The sequence below is a fragment of the Mustela lutreola genome, chromosome 6 (genome assembly GCF_030435805.1).
Source record: "Mustela lutreola isolate mMusLut2 chromosome 6, mMusLut2.pri, whole genome shotgun sequence".
Classification (NCBI taxonomy): domain Eukaryota; kingdom Metazoa; phylum Chordata; class Mammalia; order Carnivora; family Mustelidae; genus Mustela; species Mustela lutreola.
The window spans coordinates 119,893,272-119,910,744 of NC_081295.1; the positions used below are offsets into that span (position 1 = coordinate 119,893,272).

Below are 17,473 nucleotides of genomic sequence, written 5' to 3' on the forward strand. Positions count from 1 at the left end.
GGTGGGGTGGGGGCTCCCTCCAGCACTCACATTGAGGGCGCCCAGGATATTGAGTGTGGGCCCAATGCCCAGGTAGTAGATGGAGCGCAGGATGAGTGCCACAATGAGGGGGCGGACGCTGTAGCGCTTGGTGAACAGAGCCGCGATGGAGAAACAGATGAGGATCCAGAACAGCAGCGAGATGAGTGGGGAGCCCAGCACGCCTGGAGGCCGGGATGCAGAGGTGAGCCCTGGGCAGTGAAGCCCAGCATAGCCCCAGCCCCAACACATCCCAAGAAGCCACCTCCTCCTGGAAGCCTTCCCTCTAATGTTCTTGGTCACCTGGTTTTAGGCAACCCCCCCCCCATCACACCTGCTCATTCAGGCTTAAGGCAGGAGGTCCTGTTCAGCTGCTGCTACCCTGTCTGATCTCTGGCTCATGTTTGTGCGTTAGAGAGATGGCAAGAGACATGCACTGTCTCCAGAGATTAAGGAAGCTGTCCATCCCACGGGACCATGACTGTGTCTCCCACAGATGCAGAGCCCAAAGGGCAGTGCAGGTGATGTTCCCCACTCTGCATCTGGTCCCCGCAGAGCCTGGCCGGCACCGAGGCTCTGCCCAAGCCCAGGGAGGGGGCATGGTGGACTCTGAGGCCTGTCTGCCACCCTTGGGTCCCCACCTGTGGATGCGCCCTCCATGTAGGGGTAGAAGAAGGCGATGATGATGTTGATAAACACCGCCAGGTTGAAGGAAATGCTGCCCCACAGGGTCATGCGGCGGGAGAACCAGTAGATCAGTGGCATGCCTGGGGGAGGAGGGGGGCAGCAGGCTGGCATGAGGGGTTTCTCACCTTCATATTGTTCTCCCACCCCACAGGGGCCCCTAGGCGCCAGCACAAGCTCCAGGTCCCACTTGAGCAACCATGACCAGAGCCCTCCTAGCGGTGGGGCGGAGGTGGGGGCGGAGTGTGGCAACCAGCAGCAGGCTGGAGGAGGGGGGGCTCAAGGGGGCAGCACTAAGCAGCTCCAGCCCTGCCTCCCTGTCCGGCCCCGCCCAGTCCTCACTGCGGAGCTTGCGCTGCCATTCCATTTCGTTGTGCAGGAAGGAGGACTGGTCGAAGAAATCGCTCACTTTGCTGCCCTGCTCATCCTGCTCGGTGGTGGTGAAGAGCCGATGCTTGGTCTCCTCCGTCAGGAATTGGCAGATGCCAGGCACGGGGAACACGATCTGCTCCATGCTGCGGTCCTGCCTCACGATCTGGGCGCGCACAGGCACCGGGTCACAACTAGGCCACTGCCACCAAGGGCCAGGGTCACAGCCCTCACCCACAGTGCCCCTACTGCCCTCTGGCCCTACCTCTATCTGAGACGTGTGGTTCTCGTAGTAGGCCAGGGGGTCCTCCTCCTCCTCCTGGGCGGGTGCTGAGGACTTGAGCATCTGGGACAGCTGCTTGTTGTTGAGACTGAGCTGGGAGTAGAGTGGCCACTGAGGTCAGGCCCCACAATTTCCCACGGCTACGCCCGCCACCCAGCCCTACCTGCGCGAGGGTTCCCCACCCAGACCAGACGCAGCCCAGCCCAACTAGGGTGCAGCTCCAAATTAAGAAGTGGGTAGTGGGAGAGCAATGCCCAGACAATAAGGACATAAACCGTCCTCCGCTGTCCTGCTCTAGGCTTCCAGAACAGCCCCAGAGCTTCACTCCCACTTGTACGTCTAGGTTTCACCTCGGCCAGGCCACCGGTGTCGCTCTTCCAGCCCTGAGCCCCGCCCTCCACCCCCCAATTCCAGCTCTTTACTCAGGTTCAGGCCACGCCCCCGGCCGCGCTCCGCGCAGAGTACCGGCCCCGCTCCGAGGCTCAATTCCCACGGGCCTTCAGATCTTAGCTCTGCGCTCTTTCCGGCCTTCCCTCCCTAGCCTTGCCCCCAAATACCAGCCCAACGAAACTCTCGCCCCGCCCCGCCCCTAGATCTAAGCCCCGCCCCGCACCCAGCCCTGTCCCGGGGCCCCCACCATGGAAGAGATGCCCTCGGCCTCTTCCTCCTGGATGCGCTTCACCGGCTTCAACAGGTGCTGCAGCTGCTTGTTGTGCCTGGAGAGCTGCGGGCGAGGGCGGTGCGGAGTCACGGGGCGTGGTCAAGGGGGAGAGGGGCATTTGGGGGGCGGGGCCACAGGGCGGGGCTGGTACCTGCAGCGCCAGGATGTAGATGTTGTGGCCCACTTCCCGTGGGCTCACCTCTGAGTTCTCCCGCTCCTCCTCCTGCAGGTAGGCTTTCTTGATGACGTCCACCTGGCGGGGCACTGCCTGTCTGAACGCCGTTTTCCCGGGGCGTAGGGAATGCCCCAATCCCCACTCCACACCCCACCAATCACTCCTTCCCAACCTGACCCCGGGCCCAGCCTCACCAGCTCTTGGGGCCGCAGGCTGATGAGGATTCGCTCCGCGTTCTCACTGTCGTGCCGGCTCTCCATCAGAGCCAAGAGCAGCTTGGACGCATTGTCCTGCGGGGAGGTGGGAAAGGGGGACAGGTCACAGTCTGAGGGCCCCCACCATGCCCCACAACAACCCCCTGTACTCCATAACAGCCTCTCCTGGCCTGGAAGATATTCCAGGGCCTTCCCATTCCCCACTATCCCCCAGGACTCTCTGAGAAGTGTCCTGCAAATCCAGACCACCCCCCACCCCTCCCATTGCCTTCACCCCCACCCCACAGTGGGCGCACAACAATCCCCCAGAGAGCAGACACACGCATAGGAGACCCCGGGGGAAACCCAGAATTCACTTGCTCCTGGAGCGTATATGCACCACATTTGCTCACAAACTCATCTGTGTATGCATGTTAAACCCCCCAGCACACCTCAGGATGCATGCTCAGCACACACATCACCTGCGCACATGCACACCCTTCGCATGCACATGCCCGTGGGCTGCCATGGGCCCCACCTTGAGCTGCAGCACCAGGTCCATACGGTACTTGCACAGGGGACTGATGTCATTGAGAATCAGTGCCGTGATGATGTCGATGCCATTGGACTCGTGCGTCACGATGCAAGTCTGGCAGGGGGCAGTGCGGGGGACGTGGGGCCCAGGCCCTTCAGACCTCTGGTGGCTCCCAATGCCCCTGGCTCTCCCCTGCCCACGCTGCTCCCTGCACCCACATGTCCACACTCCCTGTCGGCCATGGGCACCAATGTGACCGCTCACCTGGTTCTCATGGCAGGGGCCCTGGCAGTACTCGGTGAGGGTCTCCAGGGTCTGGATGACAAGGCCCACGTTGTCCTCATTGATGTAAAGGCCCAGCAGCCCCAGGCCACCGGTGGTGCTGCCGCACATGATGTCCAGAAACTGGAGTGTCTCGCACACCAGGTTGTAGTTGGTCTTGTTGTTCTGAGAGCGCAGGAAGTTCTGCATGGCACAAGAGGGCGGGCATGGCGAGGCTCTCACAGGGGCTAGAGGCCAGGCCTGGGGGGCCCTGCCCTGTGTAGGCACAGAGCAGTGGCCTGCGGGCAGGCGGCAAGGGTGGGGATCCACGCACTGGCCAGGGGGGTGGGGGCAGGGCCAGCACACACCTGCAGGTCCCGGTTGTGATTCTCACACAGCAGCTGCAGGAAGCGAAGGATGGGCTGCATGATGAGTACGGACGTGCCCATCTCGTTGCTCTGTACGCGCTCGCCCACCTCATGGCCCCGGCGCAGGCTGGGGCCCAGTGAATAGCGGGACGGGGAGCCCGGCATCGAGAAGGAAGCTACACGGCCTGCAGGGGGAGGCCTGCTGAGGCTTGGGGCTGCCGGGAGGGACCAGACCCTCACCCTCACCCTGCACCCTCTGACCCGGGCCCAGCACCCCCATCCTCTATGGCCATGACCTCTGACCTTTGGTGGTAGGGTCTGCCGGCTCCCGGTCCTCCCGTGGCTGGCTGCCCAGGTCGTTCATGTTGACAGCCACTGTGGACTTGGTCTCCTGCTGGGCCCGCTTCATGCGGTCGTGTAACACTTTGAAGAAGCGCTCTGACTTCTTGTCACTCGTCATCAGGTTGTAGAAGGATTTCTGGGCAAGAGGATGGGGGACAGCCTCAGCACAGAGTCAGGTGCTAAGCAGTCCTCGGTGAGTCCCTGGAGGGCTCTCTCCCATGGTTCAGGGACAAGGTTGGGCTGCAGACAGGTCCCTGGACGTGCCCTGGGACTATGACTGGTGCAGGGGCGGTCAGGATTATCAGAGGCGGAGTGGAAGTGTCCATAACTGCTGTCACTGTGAAGCTAGGGGCCTGCACAAGTGTCCTCACACCATCTACATCTGCTCTTGCTCCTCTATCTGCCCCCCACACAGCCGCAGAGGTGCCCTTGGAAGTCTAAATCTCATCCCTCCTCTGCCCACAGTGGCCCCATCTCACCCACAGGAGAAGCCCCACCTCCCAGCACCCATGAGGCCATCTGACGGCCTGCCACCTCTCTTGGCACCAGTTGCCTGCTCTGCCTGGTGCAGCCCGCCCCTCCTGTCCACAGGCTTACCTCGGGGCTCTCGCTGCACTGGCCCCTCTTCAGGAGCCTTCCCCCATCCCTGCCCTGGCACCCCCAGACCCCTCGCTGGCATTAGCACTATCCAACACTCTCCACTCCATGTAGGGGTTACAGTCATGGGCTGTTACACCACTAGGCTATAGGACCAATTTAGAGGATATGTGGATTTTGTCTTTTCTGTTCACGGCTAAAATCTTAGTGCCTACGCACATGGAAAACACTAAGTGCAGACTTATTAAAACAGGGCATGAGGGGGCACTTGGGTGGCTCAGTGGGTTAAGCCTCTGCCTTCAGCTTAGGTCATGATCTCAGGGTCCTGGGATTGAGTCCCGCATCTGGCTCTCTGCTCAGCAGGGAGCCTGCTTCTCCCTCTCTCTCTGCCTGCCTCTCAGACTACTTGTGATCTCTCTGTCAAATAAATAAAATCTTAAAACAAACAAACAAAAAAACAGGGCATGAGGGGCGCCTGGGTGGCTCAGTCGGCTAAGTGTCCAACTCTTGGTTTTGGGGTTTCAGCTCAGGTCATGGTCTTAGGGTTGTGAGTTCAAGCCTCGGATTGGGTCCTGCATCTAGTACAGAGTCACCTTAAGACCCTTTCTCCTTCTCCCTCTGACTCTCCCAGACTCTCTCACTCTCAAATAAAAAAAAGAATAACAAAAACACAAGTCATGAATGAAAGAATGGGGGTAAGGCAATCACAGGGACTTTTCAGAGGAGGCAGTTCTTCACTGGGCACCAAAGGCTGAGGAGGATGGGGGAGAAGAGGGAAGGAAGCCTGAGCAGAGACCGAGAGGCAGGAATGATGGACGCAGTGTGGGCAGCGTGGTGGGGAGTCAGGCTCAGGCCTGGCTTAAGCAGAATAGTCTGCGTGGGCAGAAAGAAGCCACATGACACGGGGGAAGGTAGACGCGCCCACATGTAGCCGGACTCGTGCAGGCCACCAGCACCTGGCCCGGCAGCCTCAGCAACGTGCCGCCTCATACCTTCTCCCAAGCACAAGGCACCCCCACAAGAAGAGGTGAGCCCCCAGCACCCCCAGCCCCTACACACCTGGATCTCGGTGTTGCCGCCATCCAGCAGGCGGATGGCCAGGCCAATGCTCTCCTGGAAGATCTTCTCATTCTTGGTGCTGGTGATCAGGTCGCATACCAGTTTGGTGGCCCCCTCCTTGTCCAGCCGGCACTGGGTGGCCGCAATGGCTGACCAGTCCTGGTCCAGGCCTGGAGTTGGGGAACCCACATTGAAGGGAGCCGGGGGTAGTGGGAGGCAGGCGAACAGAAGGGCAGGCCCAGGGCCTAGGCACATGGGCCACAGAGAGGCACAGTGGCGGCAGGGAAATGGTACTGACCAGCGCCCACGGGGTCTGGAAGGTCCCCCCTCGAGCTGGACTTCCGGTTCTGGAGGTAGTTCTGTAGCAGCATCTTGCGCAGCTGGTTGCCCTGCGGGGGAAGGTGTGAGGCCCCACAGTGGCACGGTTCACCATCAGACCGACCACGGGCCAGCCCGCACTGGCTCCGAGCCCCTGGCCCCCACCAGCCAGTCTTGCAGGGCATCCGGCTTGCCCCGGACACTCACCCGGTCCCCGTACTTGGTCTTCTTGAGCAGCATCTGCTGCAGGGTCCGCAGCACCTTGACACACAGCTTCTCCTCTGACTCCATGAGGTCCTTGGTGTGCTGGATCAGCCTGGCCCGTGAGGGAAGAGGAAATGCTGGGGCCAGCCGTGGCCACCTCCTTCCAGCCACCTACCCTGCCCCAGCTCCCTGCCCTGTGGGCTGTCCGGTCCGGCCCTGCCCCCAACAGCCTCACCCCGGCCACCGCCCCCTGCCCGGGCCTGGCGTCCGGCTCACTTGGACAGGAAACCCCCGCTCTCGCAGCGCTGGTAGGCCTCACTGCCCTCCAGGAAGAGCAGCTCGGGCCAGTGCAGGACGTCCACCAGCACCGACAGCTCCGCCTGTACCAGGGGCCTCAGTCGCTCCTCCAGGGCTGTGATAATGTCCTGGGGTGGGCACAGCAAAGTCACTACAGGGCCAGATGCGGGCCACCCAGGCCCAAGAGATGAGTGGGGCTGGACTGCCAATCGGCCCGCCCCAACACCAACACCAAATGGCCCTGTGGATTTCTCCGAATCTGTCTGAGGGGCCCTGCACCCACAGAACCACCCTGAACCATGCAGGTCATCTGCCTGCTTAGAGCACCTAGCGGGTAGCCACAAGCCAGGGCTTCTCTCCCAGCCCCTCTATCTGTGTGACCTGGGGCAAGCTCTTCTCCCTCTCTGAGCCTCGGTCTCCTGCCATGTGGGTGTAGTGAGCCACCGCATCCCCCTCAGAAGTGTGTGATAGTGGCCAAGAGCGTGTCACATAAACAGGAACATGCTCTCAGGACTGAGAGGTGTTCTGATCCCCTTCATGAGCACCGACTCTACCTAGCGGAGGCCTGGGTTCTCCTGGCTTCCCCTGGAATGAGGCCTCTCAGTCCCCTGCCCAGGGCCTGCCCTAAGCAGGGGCCTCTTTCCCGGGAAGTCCAGGCAGCATGGGGAGGCAGGCTTCCCTGTCGTGGCAGACGCCGGGCAGCCCCGCACCCACCTGCAGCTTTTCGATGATGTTCTTGTAGTCCCATTGGTTGGCGGTGGGCGTGACACGGGGGAAGGCCCGTGTGGTCGCCTTGTAGTTGGAGGCGTTGCGCTGGGCAGCGGCTATACAGCTGGTCCCACTGCTGAGCAGCGAGCTGATATGTGCATCCAGGTCCATGGGCAGTGAGATGGCCCGGCCTTTAGCTGGAGGAGAGAGACAACGGGGTGCTCGAGGGCAGGTGGGGGTTGGGGGAGCTCGGCCAGCCAGAGCAGTCAGGCTCCAGGCTGCTGAACTGGGAGACAGGGTGAACTCCCCAAGATTCTGGGGTATGTGTTGGCCCCCCCTGGGACCAACTTTTGGAATAAAAAGAGGGAGTTTCTGCCTCTTTGATTCTACCCTGGCTCCACCCTGAGCCCTCTCCTCTCTTTCCCACCTGCTCTCTCCTCTTCCCCGATGCTCCCTAACCACCTCCAGGCCTCCCTTCTGCCTGCAACCATTTGCAAGCGTAAGAAACTTTGGTTGGGGGATGTCCCCCGGCTTTACCGTCTGGGGAAATGACTCAAAGCTCAAAGGAGAAAACAGCTTCTCAATTGCTAAGATGCCAGTGAGACACCAAGAAGGACTTACTGGGAACAACCTGGGAGCAGATGATGGGCAAGCTTAGGAATAAGGTGTTTGTGTTGAGGGCAGGTGGCCCTGCGGTAAAGGGAAGGGAGGGGTGGTTGGCGCTAACCAGTGCCCCTGGCACACTCACCCACCATGGCGAGGGTCCGGATGCAGGCCTCCACGGAGCCCTTGTGCTGCTGCTGCAGCCACGGACACTCAAGCAGCCGTGTGGTAGACTGCAGCAGCTGCACCACGATCGTCTGATGTGTCTGCAAAAGCAACATGCCTACTGCTATAGCCTGGCCCACCCTCCACCCTGGCAGCCCCAAGCCCTGTGACCAGGACCCCCTGAGGATGGGCAAGATGGAGCAACAAGGCTTCCAAGAGCTACCATATATCTTTGTGCCAACTGGAAAAAGGCACTGCCTTTCCTCTCAGCAGTGCACAACCTGCCCAACCATAGTGAGAGAACTCCCCAAAGTTCACACCGAGGTTTATAATCCTGTATTGCTAATCCTTTCCTTCCTTTAAAAAATTTTTTAAAATAAATTAATATTGTGAAAAGGTGATATAGTTCCATGGTTCAAAAACTGAAATATGCTATAGAAAGGTAGGCTTTGAGAAGTCTCACCCCAGCCTTGATCCCATCAGCCCATTCTCCCACCTCTGTCCTGGGACTGATGAAAGGTGGGAAAAGCTTATACAAATTACTCATAGTCTCAGAGAGGTCCCAGGGCCCAAACGCCTGTGTGTCAAAATGAACCCACCCTTGCTGAGACCAGGACCCACTCTGGCCCCAGTTCCTCTACCTATAAGTAACCCCTTTGTTGGGCTCTTGTGTCCATCCAGTGATTTATGGTATTATGGTTTAGGTATTGTCTCAGGCTCCCTCCTCCAGGAAGTCTGCTTCTCTTGCCTTCAAGGGGGTCTGGGCTAGGAAGTCTGGGAATCTGGGAATTGACTGAGTGTCCAGGACTCTTCAGTGATTTAAGGCCAACTTCTGTTCCCTAACGTAGAGCTTCTCTGCTGTAGTAGGACTTCAGTCCTAGGGGCACCTGATTGATTAAGCTGACACCAAAGTTCTCTGGGCCTTGGAACCTCTGGATTACTGCTCGGGCTCTGCTAACCACTGTGGTACACATGACTGTCTTGTCTTCAGGAGGTAAGGGCTGCCAGCCGTCCCCTGCCACCCTAGGACCCGTCACACCAAGTCAATTTAGGAATTCCCGTTCTAGGGTACTGTCCCCACAGTAATTCCCGACTTACAGAAGTAATAGGAGAATAAACGTTTGTTTTAAACCGCTAACTTTGGGGGTAATTTGTTACACAGCATATGTAACTAACACACTTGTCTATGTCCCTCCGCTATGTCTCTATGCACCACAAGCAAACAGGAATATATGTTCTCCTTCCCTCCTTCCCCGCACAAGAACTGCGCACGCAGGACAAGCGCACCTGCAGGGAGGTGCTGTTCTCAGAGAATGGGGAGCTGAAGAACGCATTGATGGTGTCCAGCACGACGGTCAGCACGTACTTCTCCAGTGTGGGGTCAGCCAGACGCTTCTCCCGCTTACTGCACACCTGGGGCAGGAAAGAGCGATGCCTTGGGGACCCCTCCACGCACAGTCCTTGGCAGGCTAACTGGGCTCCCAACCACAAGCCCACAGCCTCCCGGCGGACAGACCCGAGCCATATCCAGGGTGAAGTTCTCAAAGAGTGTCCAGATGTGGTTGCTGGTATAGATCTCCTTCATCTCCACCTCTGTATCCACATAGCAGTGATTCACAAAGTTCACGTATGCCATTTTCACCTGAGCAGCCGGGAGCAAGGTCAGGGGCATGAGCCGGACCACCAACCCAGGCTCTCCTTCTCTGTGCTCCGCCAATCTCCTGACCTCCACCTGTTCCTCTGCCCACACCTTCCATTCCCCCACTTTTCTTACTTCCCTCTTCCTGCCCCACCATGCAAGACTGACAGCTGCCCTGGCCTGGCTCCACCAGCCCTTACACACACACACCCCCACTCCTGCCAGCTCTCCCAAATCCCAGACCTCGGTGATACAGTCCTCATGTGTCACCACAGACACCACGTCCTCCAGGGGTAGCAGGGAGGTGCACTTGATCTCCGTGTAGACGTTTTTGCCCTCAGCACAGGCAGCTAGCAAGTCCACCAGGGAGATATGGTACATGAGGGGGCTGTGGTCCTCCACGCCATCCCGAGCAGCCTTCATCATGTCCAGCAGGTGGGCCAGCGAGGCCTTGTCATTGTAGAACACCACCACGTCATCACCCGCATTGGTCAGCTGCAGGGAGGAAGGGTGCCCGATCAGACGCCCCCTGTCAGCAGGGAGAGATTAGGACTCTGACCCCAGCCCTCACCTGACACTCGGAAAGCCCTCCCCTGCCTAGCCCATGGGGCCATAGGCTGATGTCTCAGGCCACCTGCCATCAGGGCCAATCCCTGGACCAACAAAAAGAGACTCCTCCTCCCCTAAGGAAAAAAAAATCCCACACTCAGTCTTATTTCACAGGTGCTTCCTTCAGGAAGCCCTTTCTAATCCCATTCCTGCCTGCCTCACCCCCTGCCTCCCCTGTGCTCCCACAGTGGAACTTAAAGCCTCCCAGAGCACTTGCTGCATCCTCTCGTGTCAGTGATTATGTTATTCATGGTAATAATAATAACAGCAATTAATAGTTCGGCCTATAGGGCACTACCAGTACCCCATTTGTCAGGTCCCTCATCTCCATTTACTGTGCTACCCACCCCCCACACACACACACACCCCTCCCGGGCTGAGACCGTCTCTGTTCCGGATTTAGACTCGGCCCTTCCTCCTTCATGCCTTCGGCTAACAGGCCTACCAGGCACCTACAGTGCACCAGACGCTGGGGCCCATGCAGAAGCACACAGGATGTGGTCCCTTCCCTGAGTACACCCCACCCGTGTACCCCTGGGTACACGTGCTCCTTGGCCCCCCAGCGGGTGCCTCACGGTTTTGAAATGCATGAAAATACAAGGATAAATAGTGGGACAGGGCTGTAAGTTCTGCCTCTGTAGCCTCTGTCCTCTCTCCACAGGCCAGGCCCCTCTCACGACTCTCTGTCTGACTCGTCTTCACTCTGAGTCCAGCTGCCTGAGCCCCCGGCGCCCCCCTGGCCCCGGCCCCGTCCTCACCTCGGTCATGATCATGTCCTGGCACTTCTTGACATACTTGCCCTCGGCCTTGATGACGGTGTGCAGGAAGTCCAGGTACTGCACGTGGCGCCCGTGGGTGGCCAGCAGGTGCACGAAGTGCTGCAGCACGGGCTCGCTGATCTCCGAGCACAGCTGGTAGTTGTTCAGGAAGATATGCTGCATGGTCTCGGCCTCCAGAAGCTGCAGGAGGGCGGGCAGCCGTCACGTGGAGGGATCCCGGCCCGCCCCGCCCCCCTGCTGCCAGCCCCATACCGCCACCCCCACCCCCCCGGGCCTCACGCCCTTACCCCAGGCGTGAGGAAGAGGTGCAGGTGCTTATGCAGCAGGGCCTGGTTGCCCGGGTTCCCCGCGCAGAACTTCTGCAGGAACTGGTGGGTGTAGCGCAGGATCTCCATCATCTTGGCATCACCCTGGGCATCCGGATGGGAGGAGGAAGGTGACGCCGGGCCTCGTGCCTGAGCTCCAGCGGGCATGGCCGGAAGGAGGGGGCAGGGCTTGGGACTGGGACCACGGGGAGGCCATGTTCAAGGTGAAAGAGGGCCTCCAGGTCAAGATAAGAAAATGTGTCTTGGGCGCCGGGGTGGCTCAGTCAAGTTAAGCGTCTGAGTTCGACTCAGGTCATGATCCTGGGGTCCTGAGATGGAGTCCCTCATCAGGCTCCCTGCTCAGTGGGGGGTGGAAGGGATGCTTCTCTCCCTCTGTCCCTTCCCCTGCTGTGCTCTCTCTTTCTCTCTCTCAAAATAAATAAATAGGAAATATGTAAAGGGCTGAGGGGCAGAGGCTGACGAGAGGCCAGCTTGGGGAAGCTAGGCTGAGGGGTGAGGTGTCAGGGTCAGGTGAATGCTGGGTGTCATGCTCAAAAGCCAGTGTGAGGCTTGAGACATATCAAGATCATGGTCAGGTGAGGCAAGGTGTAGAAGATCAAAGGTTGAAATGATGCTAAATTTGGAGTCCAGGACCAGGATGTGCCCTGGGAACAGGTCAAGGTAAGAGGTCAGAGTGAGGCTAGAGTGTGAAATCAAAGTCAGGGGTCAGTATGAGGTCCGAGTTGACATCAAGAGTCAAAAAGAGGCAGGGGTCAGTTAAGCTTTAACATGGATCAGGATAAGGAGGAGACAGGGCACCTGGGTGGTTCAGTCGGTTAAGCGTCTGCCTTTGCCTCAGGTCCTGATCCCAGGGTCCTGGGATGGAGCCTCACATAGACCTCCCTGCTCAGCAGGGAGTCGGCTTCTCCCTCTACCCCTCCCCCCTGCTTGTGATCTCTCTCTCTCTCTCTCAAGCTCTGTCTCTGTCAAATAAATAAAATCTTTAAAAAAAAAAAAAAAAAAAAAGACAGAAAGATGAGGAGGCAACAGTCAGAGTTTACAATGAAGCTAAGATAATTAGGACGAGGCCAGAGAGGGCAACAGAAGCTGGGGTCAGGGTGAGGCTGGGTTAGGTCAGCGCTGGGTATTAGTGCGTGGTTTGGCTTGGGCCAGGGTTAGGGGCAAGTCAGAGGTCAGAAGTCAGAGGTCACCTTGTCATAGGGGATCTGCAGCAGATCCAGCATGACCTTGTGGGCATCCATGTTCTTGAGCAGCCTCTGCTGCTTCTTCCTCATCTGCTCGCCAACGCCGCACATCTTATTCAGCCGTTCCAGGATCTGGGGAGCATGGGGGGTGAGCCCAGAGCCCCTGCCCCTTCCCTCCTCCTCCAGCCACCCCGCCGCCTCCCTCAGGCTGGTGGGAGTCCCTGGCCAAGCCCAGCTCACATCGGGGACAGGAAGGGGGAGGAGGTCACGCTCACTGAGTCATATCACCACAACAAGGCAGGCAAGCACTAAAAACCCAATTCCACCCATAAAAGTAAATAGAACAATATGACTGTGAAATGGAATTTCATTAAATTCCTTCAGCTTTAAAATAATTCCATCTGGACCTGGGCAGGATTGTCTTTAATGTGCAGGCAAAGCCAGAAAATGTGTATTTAGAACGCAAGTGGCCAGCAGAATGGGGAGGCAGGAGAGGCCAGGCCCCAGAGCCTCCAGCTGGGGTGGGGTGGGGGAGAGGCAGGGCGTGGGGAGTTGCCTCAGGGCCCCAGGCCACTCACGCCCTTGACGATCTGGTAGTTCTCACTGCTCTTCTCCCCAGGTTGGTGCAGAAAGCCCTCCTCGTCTGTGGGCCGCTGGGGACACAGGGAACGGGGCGGGGGTCAGCTGGGCCCAGCCCTTGCTGGCAGCCCTGGCATCCCAGCTCCCTGCCACCCTACTCACCTCCTTCTTGTCTTTAGAAGCACCTGTGTCCACCTCCTCACCCTTGCTGCTACCCTTCTTGTCCACCCATAGTTCCGACTTCTCCACCATGGTCCGCAGCCGGTCCAGCTCTGACTTGATCACCTTGTAGTTCTCTACATCCTGAGCCGAGATCAGCAGCTGCACCTGAAGGTTGACCGTGGGCATGCCAGGTGAGATGAGCACTCCCGTTCCACTGCCGCACGGAGACCCCCGGTGCCTGCCCTATTCCAGGCCTCTGCTCCTCCTCAATGTTGGCTATGGTCCGTCACCTCTAGTAAGACTTCCCTGATGGCCAAAGGTCTCTCTGCACTGCCTGTCATGAGCTGCCCCATCAGCAGGCTTCAGTTGCTCATTGACTGGTGCTGCTAAGGCTGTCAGGGCAGGACAAAGAATCCTGGCAGCACTGATTCCCCGTGGCAGGACAGCCTCGGCTCCCACCACACTCACTTTGGTCAGGGTAAAGCAGGAAAGCTTCCCAGGCCTTAAGGCTCCCCCCAACCCAATAAGACAAGGCCAAGGCTCTGCGCCTGGCATGTGCTCATTAGACGGCAGGCGTGTTTCACAGGGCGCTGTCGACACCATGCGACATCATGGTCACAGAACCAGTCACCTCAGTGCAGGCTGTGTGCCAGGCGTGATCTGAAGCCCTTAGCAAAGGTGCACATGGTATCATTTATGAAACACTCGAGTCTGTCCGCCTCATGAAAAGTGACAAGCCTCGAGTCAGGCAGAGAGGTCCTAAAGGTGGCCAACACTTGGCCTTCACCTTTCAGGAGCTCAGCAAGGCCAGGCCAAAAACCCCCAAACCAGCCTCTTGAGCTCCCCTGAGCAGCAAGCTCCACCCCACCCCCCATGGTTAACCCCAGTTAACCCCCCAGTGCCCAGCACAGGCCAAAGCCCGGCCAGGATACCAACCCACTCAGGGCCTGGGCCAGATGGTCCTCAGAGTCCCCCACCCACACACCCTGGAAGCCCCCTGGGGCCTCTGCCCCGCTCCCCAAGGCCTGTCCGGGGGCTCAGGCAGGAGCAGCACCTGCTTGAAGGTGTGCACGGCCTCCTGGCGCTGGCTGAAGTGCTTGAAGAGCAGCTGCAAGGCCCCTGAGACCAGCGGCGCGTAGTCGTGCATGGTGAGGTGAATGAGCACACGCAGGAACGTGCGGCCGCCCTCGTCGTCCACCTCCAGCATGCTGCTGGTCTTCCTGCGGCGCCAGGGACAGCCATGCTGGGTGCTGGGCACCGAGCTCCCCACCGCCCACCCTGCCACCCACCAGCAGACGCCGCACCCCGTGGAATTTGCACTCGGGATAGTGACCCCAGCCACGTCCCGAAATTCCAAGGAAGCCTCGTGTTCCCTGAGATCCCGCAGGACTCCCCTTGATCACGCAGCTGAAGCGGGGACTCTGCAGGGGACCCGACCCACAGGACTCCCTCCACCAAAGGGTTCGTGGAGATGGGCTGAGGGTCAGGAATGGAGGTGGGGAAAATTCCCATCAGTTTACTAAGTAAAATGCAGCCTTTCCTTCAGTGAGGAGAAGCTGGGGTACCAGCGATTCTGTCACCAGTGACAGTCACAGATGTTCGCGCATCGCCTTACAGTGGTTACAGAAATTGTGAATCCCGTTCACATGCACTGTTCCTTCGAAATCACGGTACTAATTACCGCCCCCCCAGCTCAGCTGGTTACTTAATGTGTTAATAAAGATCCACAGATCTAACTGTCACTTCAAATTTGTTTTCTTCAATATTTTGATAACTGCTTCTCAAAGCTCTTGGTTTCCTTTGTAACTGATGTGCTTTATTTTATGAATTTAAAAATGTCCTTCTGAGTCGGGGTCCCTGGGCTTCACTAAATGCCAAGGGCACAGCACAGAGACTGTGCTGCCCCCAGCTCCCAGGCGACCTCTCCCCATCCCAGCACTGTGTACAGCGGGCTGTCCCCCATGCCTCCCGCTGCTCCCCTCCAGCTACCTGAGCCAAGTCCCAATGTAGATAGAGCCACGACTGCTCTGGGTAAGGGCAGGGGAATGACCAAGGTGACACGAGGGCCCAAGTGGCCCCTATGTCCCTGGGGCTAGATAGGCATGAGAGGGCAAAAGCACAGAGCCAAGGAGACTCCCGCCCCAGAGCCCAGTAAAGGTCCTGCAGACCCAGGAGGAGGGGCCGCTTAGAGAACCCCAAGGAGGGGAGTTTGCACACCTGTGTCAGCATCACCCACCCAACCCCACACACCAGCCCCCAACTGAACCCTGGCCTCACCCCACTCCGAACATGGCCTCCGCCTGCTCCCCGATGCGGTCCAGGTTCATGTTGGCGGCTGTGGGGAGCAAGGGTGAGTGGATGGGGGCAGGTGGCAGGTCCGTGCCCAGGAAATATGGGGAACACAGGGGTGAGGGAGCAGGGAGGCACCCGAACCACCCTGTTCCCTGCACTGGTTGGGTGGCAGCCGCACCTTCATGCTCCTTCCCAGGGTGAGGGTGGAAGCCAGCCGCGGCGGGGACCAGAGCAGCCCCACTACCCTGCAGGGCCCAGCAGAGTTCTGAGCTGGACACCAGGGGACCTGGGTCCTGCTCTGGTTCAGCACCTGACAGCGTGACCTCAGGCAAGTCCCCACCTCTCTCTGGGCCTCAATTTCTCCATTTAGGAGATGGAGAGAATGATGTTTGCCTCTGCCTCTCACCATGGCAATTAAATGGGCTGGGTGGGAAACAGAGGCAGGGCTGGGGAGCTGGACCCGAGGTGCCCCCAGCCCCCACCCCACTAATGTGTACCCCTGGGTGAGTCACACAGCTTTAGCCTGAAGGTGGGGGAAGGCAGGGGTCAAGGCTCACTTGTGGAGTCGAAGGCCGGAGCTGTGCCGTCAGCCCCACTGTCCTGCATGGGAAACACTTCCACAAACTCCTTCTTGAAGACAGAGAGCAGGTAGGAGATGCGGTAGTCCAGGCGGACGTTGAGGATGAACTGGAGAAGCAGGGAGGGATGGGGTGAGGACTGGGATGCAGTCAGAAGGCCAGTCGCACCCCAGGAAGGGGGAAGGGGTACCCCGAATGAACTCTAGCACTCAGGGATCTCGGCATAGATATTCCAGCTACCGTAGAACATCACAACCTAAAAAATCAAGGCTCCTCTCCCCGGGGAGGCCTGGAGTGCCCTCTGCTCCTCTCCTGCCCCAGTGATGAGGGATGACACCTATTCTCCAAATGAGGCATAGATCACTCGTCCCTCCTTCCCAGGGAGGATGCTGACAGGAAAGCAGAGGCCAGCTCTCATCCTCCTCCCCTGCTCTGCCCGGGGCTGAAGGGCAGGGGGGTGTGGAACTGAAGATTAGCAGGGAGCAGGAGAGGCCAGTTTGGAGTGCGTGGAGTGGTGAGGACAGAGGGTTTACAGACACCCCTCACTGGCCTCTATCCTTTGGCCACACCCCAGGACGTAGATCCGGAAGCCCTTAGTTCCTAGAATGAACCAGAACCCTCCAACTCCTTAACCAGGCCCTGCCCAGACTGGGTCCCCATGGTGGTCACTGCATTAGCCCTCCCATCTTCTGGTGGAAGCAAGGCAAAAGCAGGCATTCTGACCACCCTCAGGGTCCTACCAGCCCCTTCTCCCAGTTTTGCTGGGGGGTCTCAGACAAGACCCAGAACAGGAAAGACCGTGTCTGCCTCACCAGGGAATGAACCCTCAAAGCTCTACTTCTGCTCTAAAATCTCTGCAGGAAGGCAGTTAATCCCCTCCCCCTTCCCTTCCTCATCTGTACAGTGGAGGGATGGAGCTAGGCTTTACTGTCCCCCAGAATCACCTGGGAGGCCAATCACAGCACAGTGGGCCTGCCTCGGATGCCTCTGATCAGTATGTGGGTCTGGGACGGGGCCCAAGAACACGCATTATTGAGTTCCCCGGTGAGGCCCATGCTGCTGCTGGTCCAAGGGCCACGCTTTGGAAACCACTGAGCTACATAACCAATCACTGCAGAGCTCCCACTACTGGATACTGTGATCTGAGCAGGGGCTCACCAGCCCCAACCTCCCTGTCCTAGGCCCCCACTCTCCTGCTCTATTCCCAACACTCTCTACCACTGTCCTGGCCCAGCCACCTGCAAGATTTCCAGGATCTTCAGCTTGGTCTCCATCACCACAATGTCCTCATTGTCCTCGAACTTGCTTCTGTCCAGTGGCTCAGTGGCACCAGCGCCAGCAGACAGGCTGGGGGCCCCAAAGACAGACTGCTTGCGGTTCAGCACCATGGTGGACATCATGTGGCCCACGCCCTGGATGGACCGGCGCACGTTCTTGCCTGCAGAGTGAGAAGCACCAGGGGGTTGCAGGGTGCCCTTCAGGAG

The 17,473-nt window shown here is 58.8% G+C and overlaps 1 protein-coding gene across 3 annotated transcripts in view; it reads right to left on the reverse strand.

The window, feature by feature from the left end:
• Positions 1 to 17,473, reverse strand: part of ITPR3 (inositol 1,4,5-trisphosphate receptor type 3) — a 66,839-nt gene that overhangs the window by 6,389 nt on the left and 42,977 nt on the right. For all 3 annotated transcript variants that reach the window (XM_059178610.1, XM_059178608.1, XM_059178611.1), the window contains exons 22-50: positions 17,228 to 17,427; positions 15,969 to 16,098; positions 15,397 to 15,454; positions 14,174 to 14,339; positions 13,120 to 13,284; positions 12,957 to 13,031; positions 12,385 to 12,510; positions 11,156 to 11,278; positions 10,848 to 11,048; positions 9,724 to 9,975; positions 9,358 to 9,483; positions 9,129 to 9,254; positions 7,822 to 7,942; positions 7,080 to 7,270; positions 6,345 to 6,493; positions 6,072 to 6,180; positions 5,845 to 5,935; positions 5,547 to 5,716; positions 3,852 to 4,026; positions 3,549 to 3,733; positions 3,184 to 3,384; positions 2,923 to 3,033; positions 2,385 to 2,480; positions 2,167 to 2,268; positions 1,992 to 2,078; positions 1,337 to 1,447; positions 1,045 to 1,237; positions 660 to 785; positions 31 to 203 (exon numbers count right to left, since the gene is read on the reverse strand). In XM_059178610.1, the coding sequence (XP_059034593.1) occupies positions 31 to 203; positions 660 to 785; positions 1,045 to 1,237; positions 1,337 to 1,447; positions 1,992 to 2,078; positions 2,167 to 2,268; positions 2,385 to 2,480; positions 2,923 to 3,033; positions 3,184 to 3,384; positions 3,549 to 3,733; positions 3,852 to 4,026; positions 5,547 to 5,716; positions 5,845 to 5,935; positions 6,072 to 6,180; positions 6,345 to 6,493; positions 7,080 to 7,270; positions 7,822 to 7,942; positions 9,129 to 9,254; positions 9,358 to 9,483; positions 9,724 to 9,975; positions 10,848 to 11,048; positions 11,156 to 11,278; positions 12,385 to 12,510; positions 12,957 to 13,031; positions 13,120 to 13,284; positions 14,174 to 14,339; positions 15,397 to 15,454; positions 15,969 to 16,098; positions 17,228 to 17,427 (4,139 nt within the window). The remainder of the gene's footprint in view (positions 1 to 30; positions 204 to 659; positions 786 to 1,044; positions 1,238 to 1,336; positions 1,448 to 1,991; positions 2,079 to 2,166; positions 2,269 to 2,384; positions 2,481 to 2,922; positions 3,034 to 3,183; positions 3,385 to 3,548; positions 3,734 to 3,851; positions 4,027 to 5,546; positions 5,717 to 5,844; positions 5,936 to 6,071; positions 6,181 to 6,344; positions 6,494 to 7,079; positions 7,271 to 7,821; positions 7,943 to 9,128; positions 9,255 to 9,357; positions 9,484 to 9,723; positions 9,976 to 10,847; positions 11,049 to 11,155; positions 11,279 to 12,384; positions 12,511 to 12,956; positions 13,032 to 13,119; positions 13,285 to 14,173; positions 14,340 to 15,396; positions 15,455 to 15,968; positions 16,099 to 17,227; positions 17,428 to 17,473) is intronic.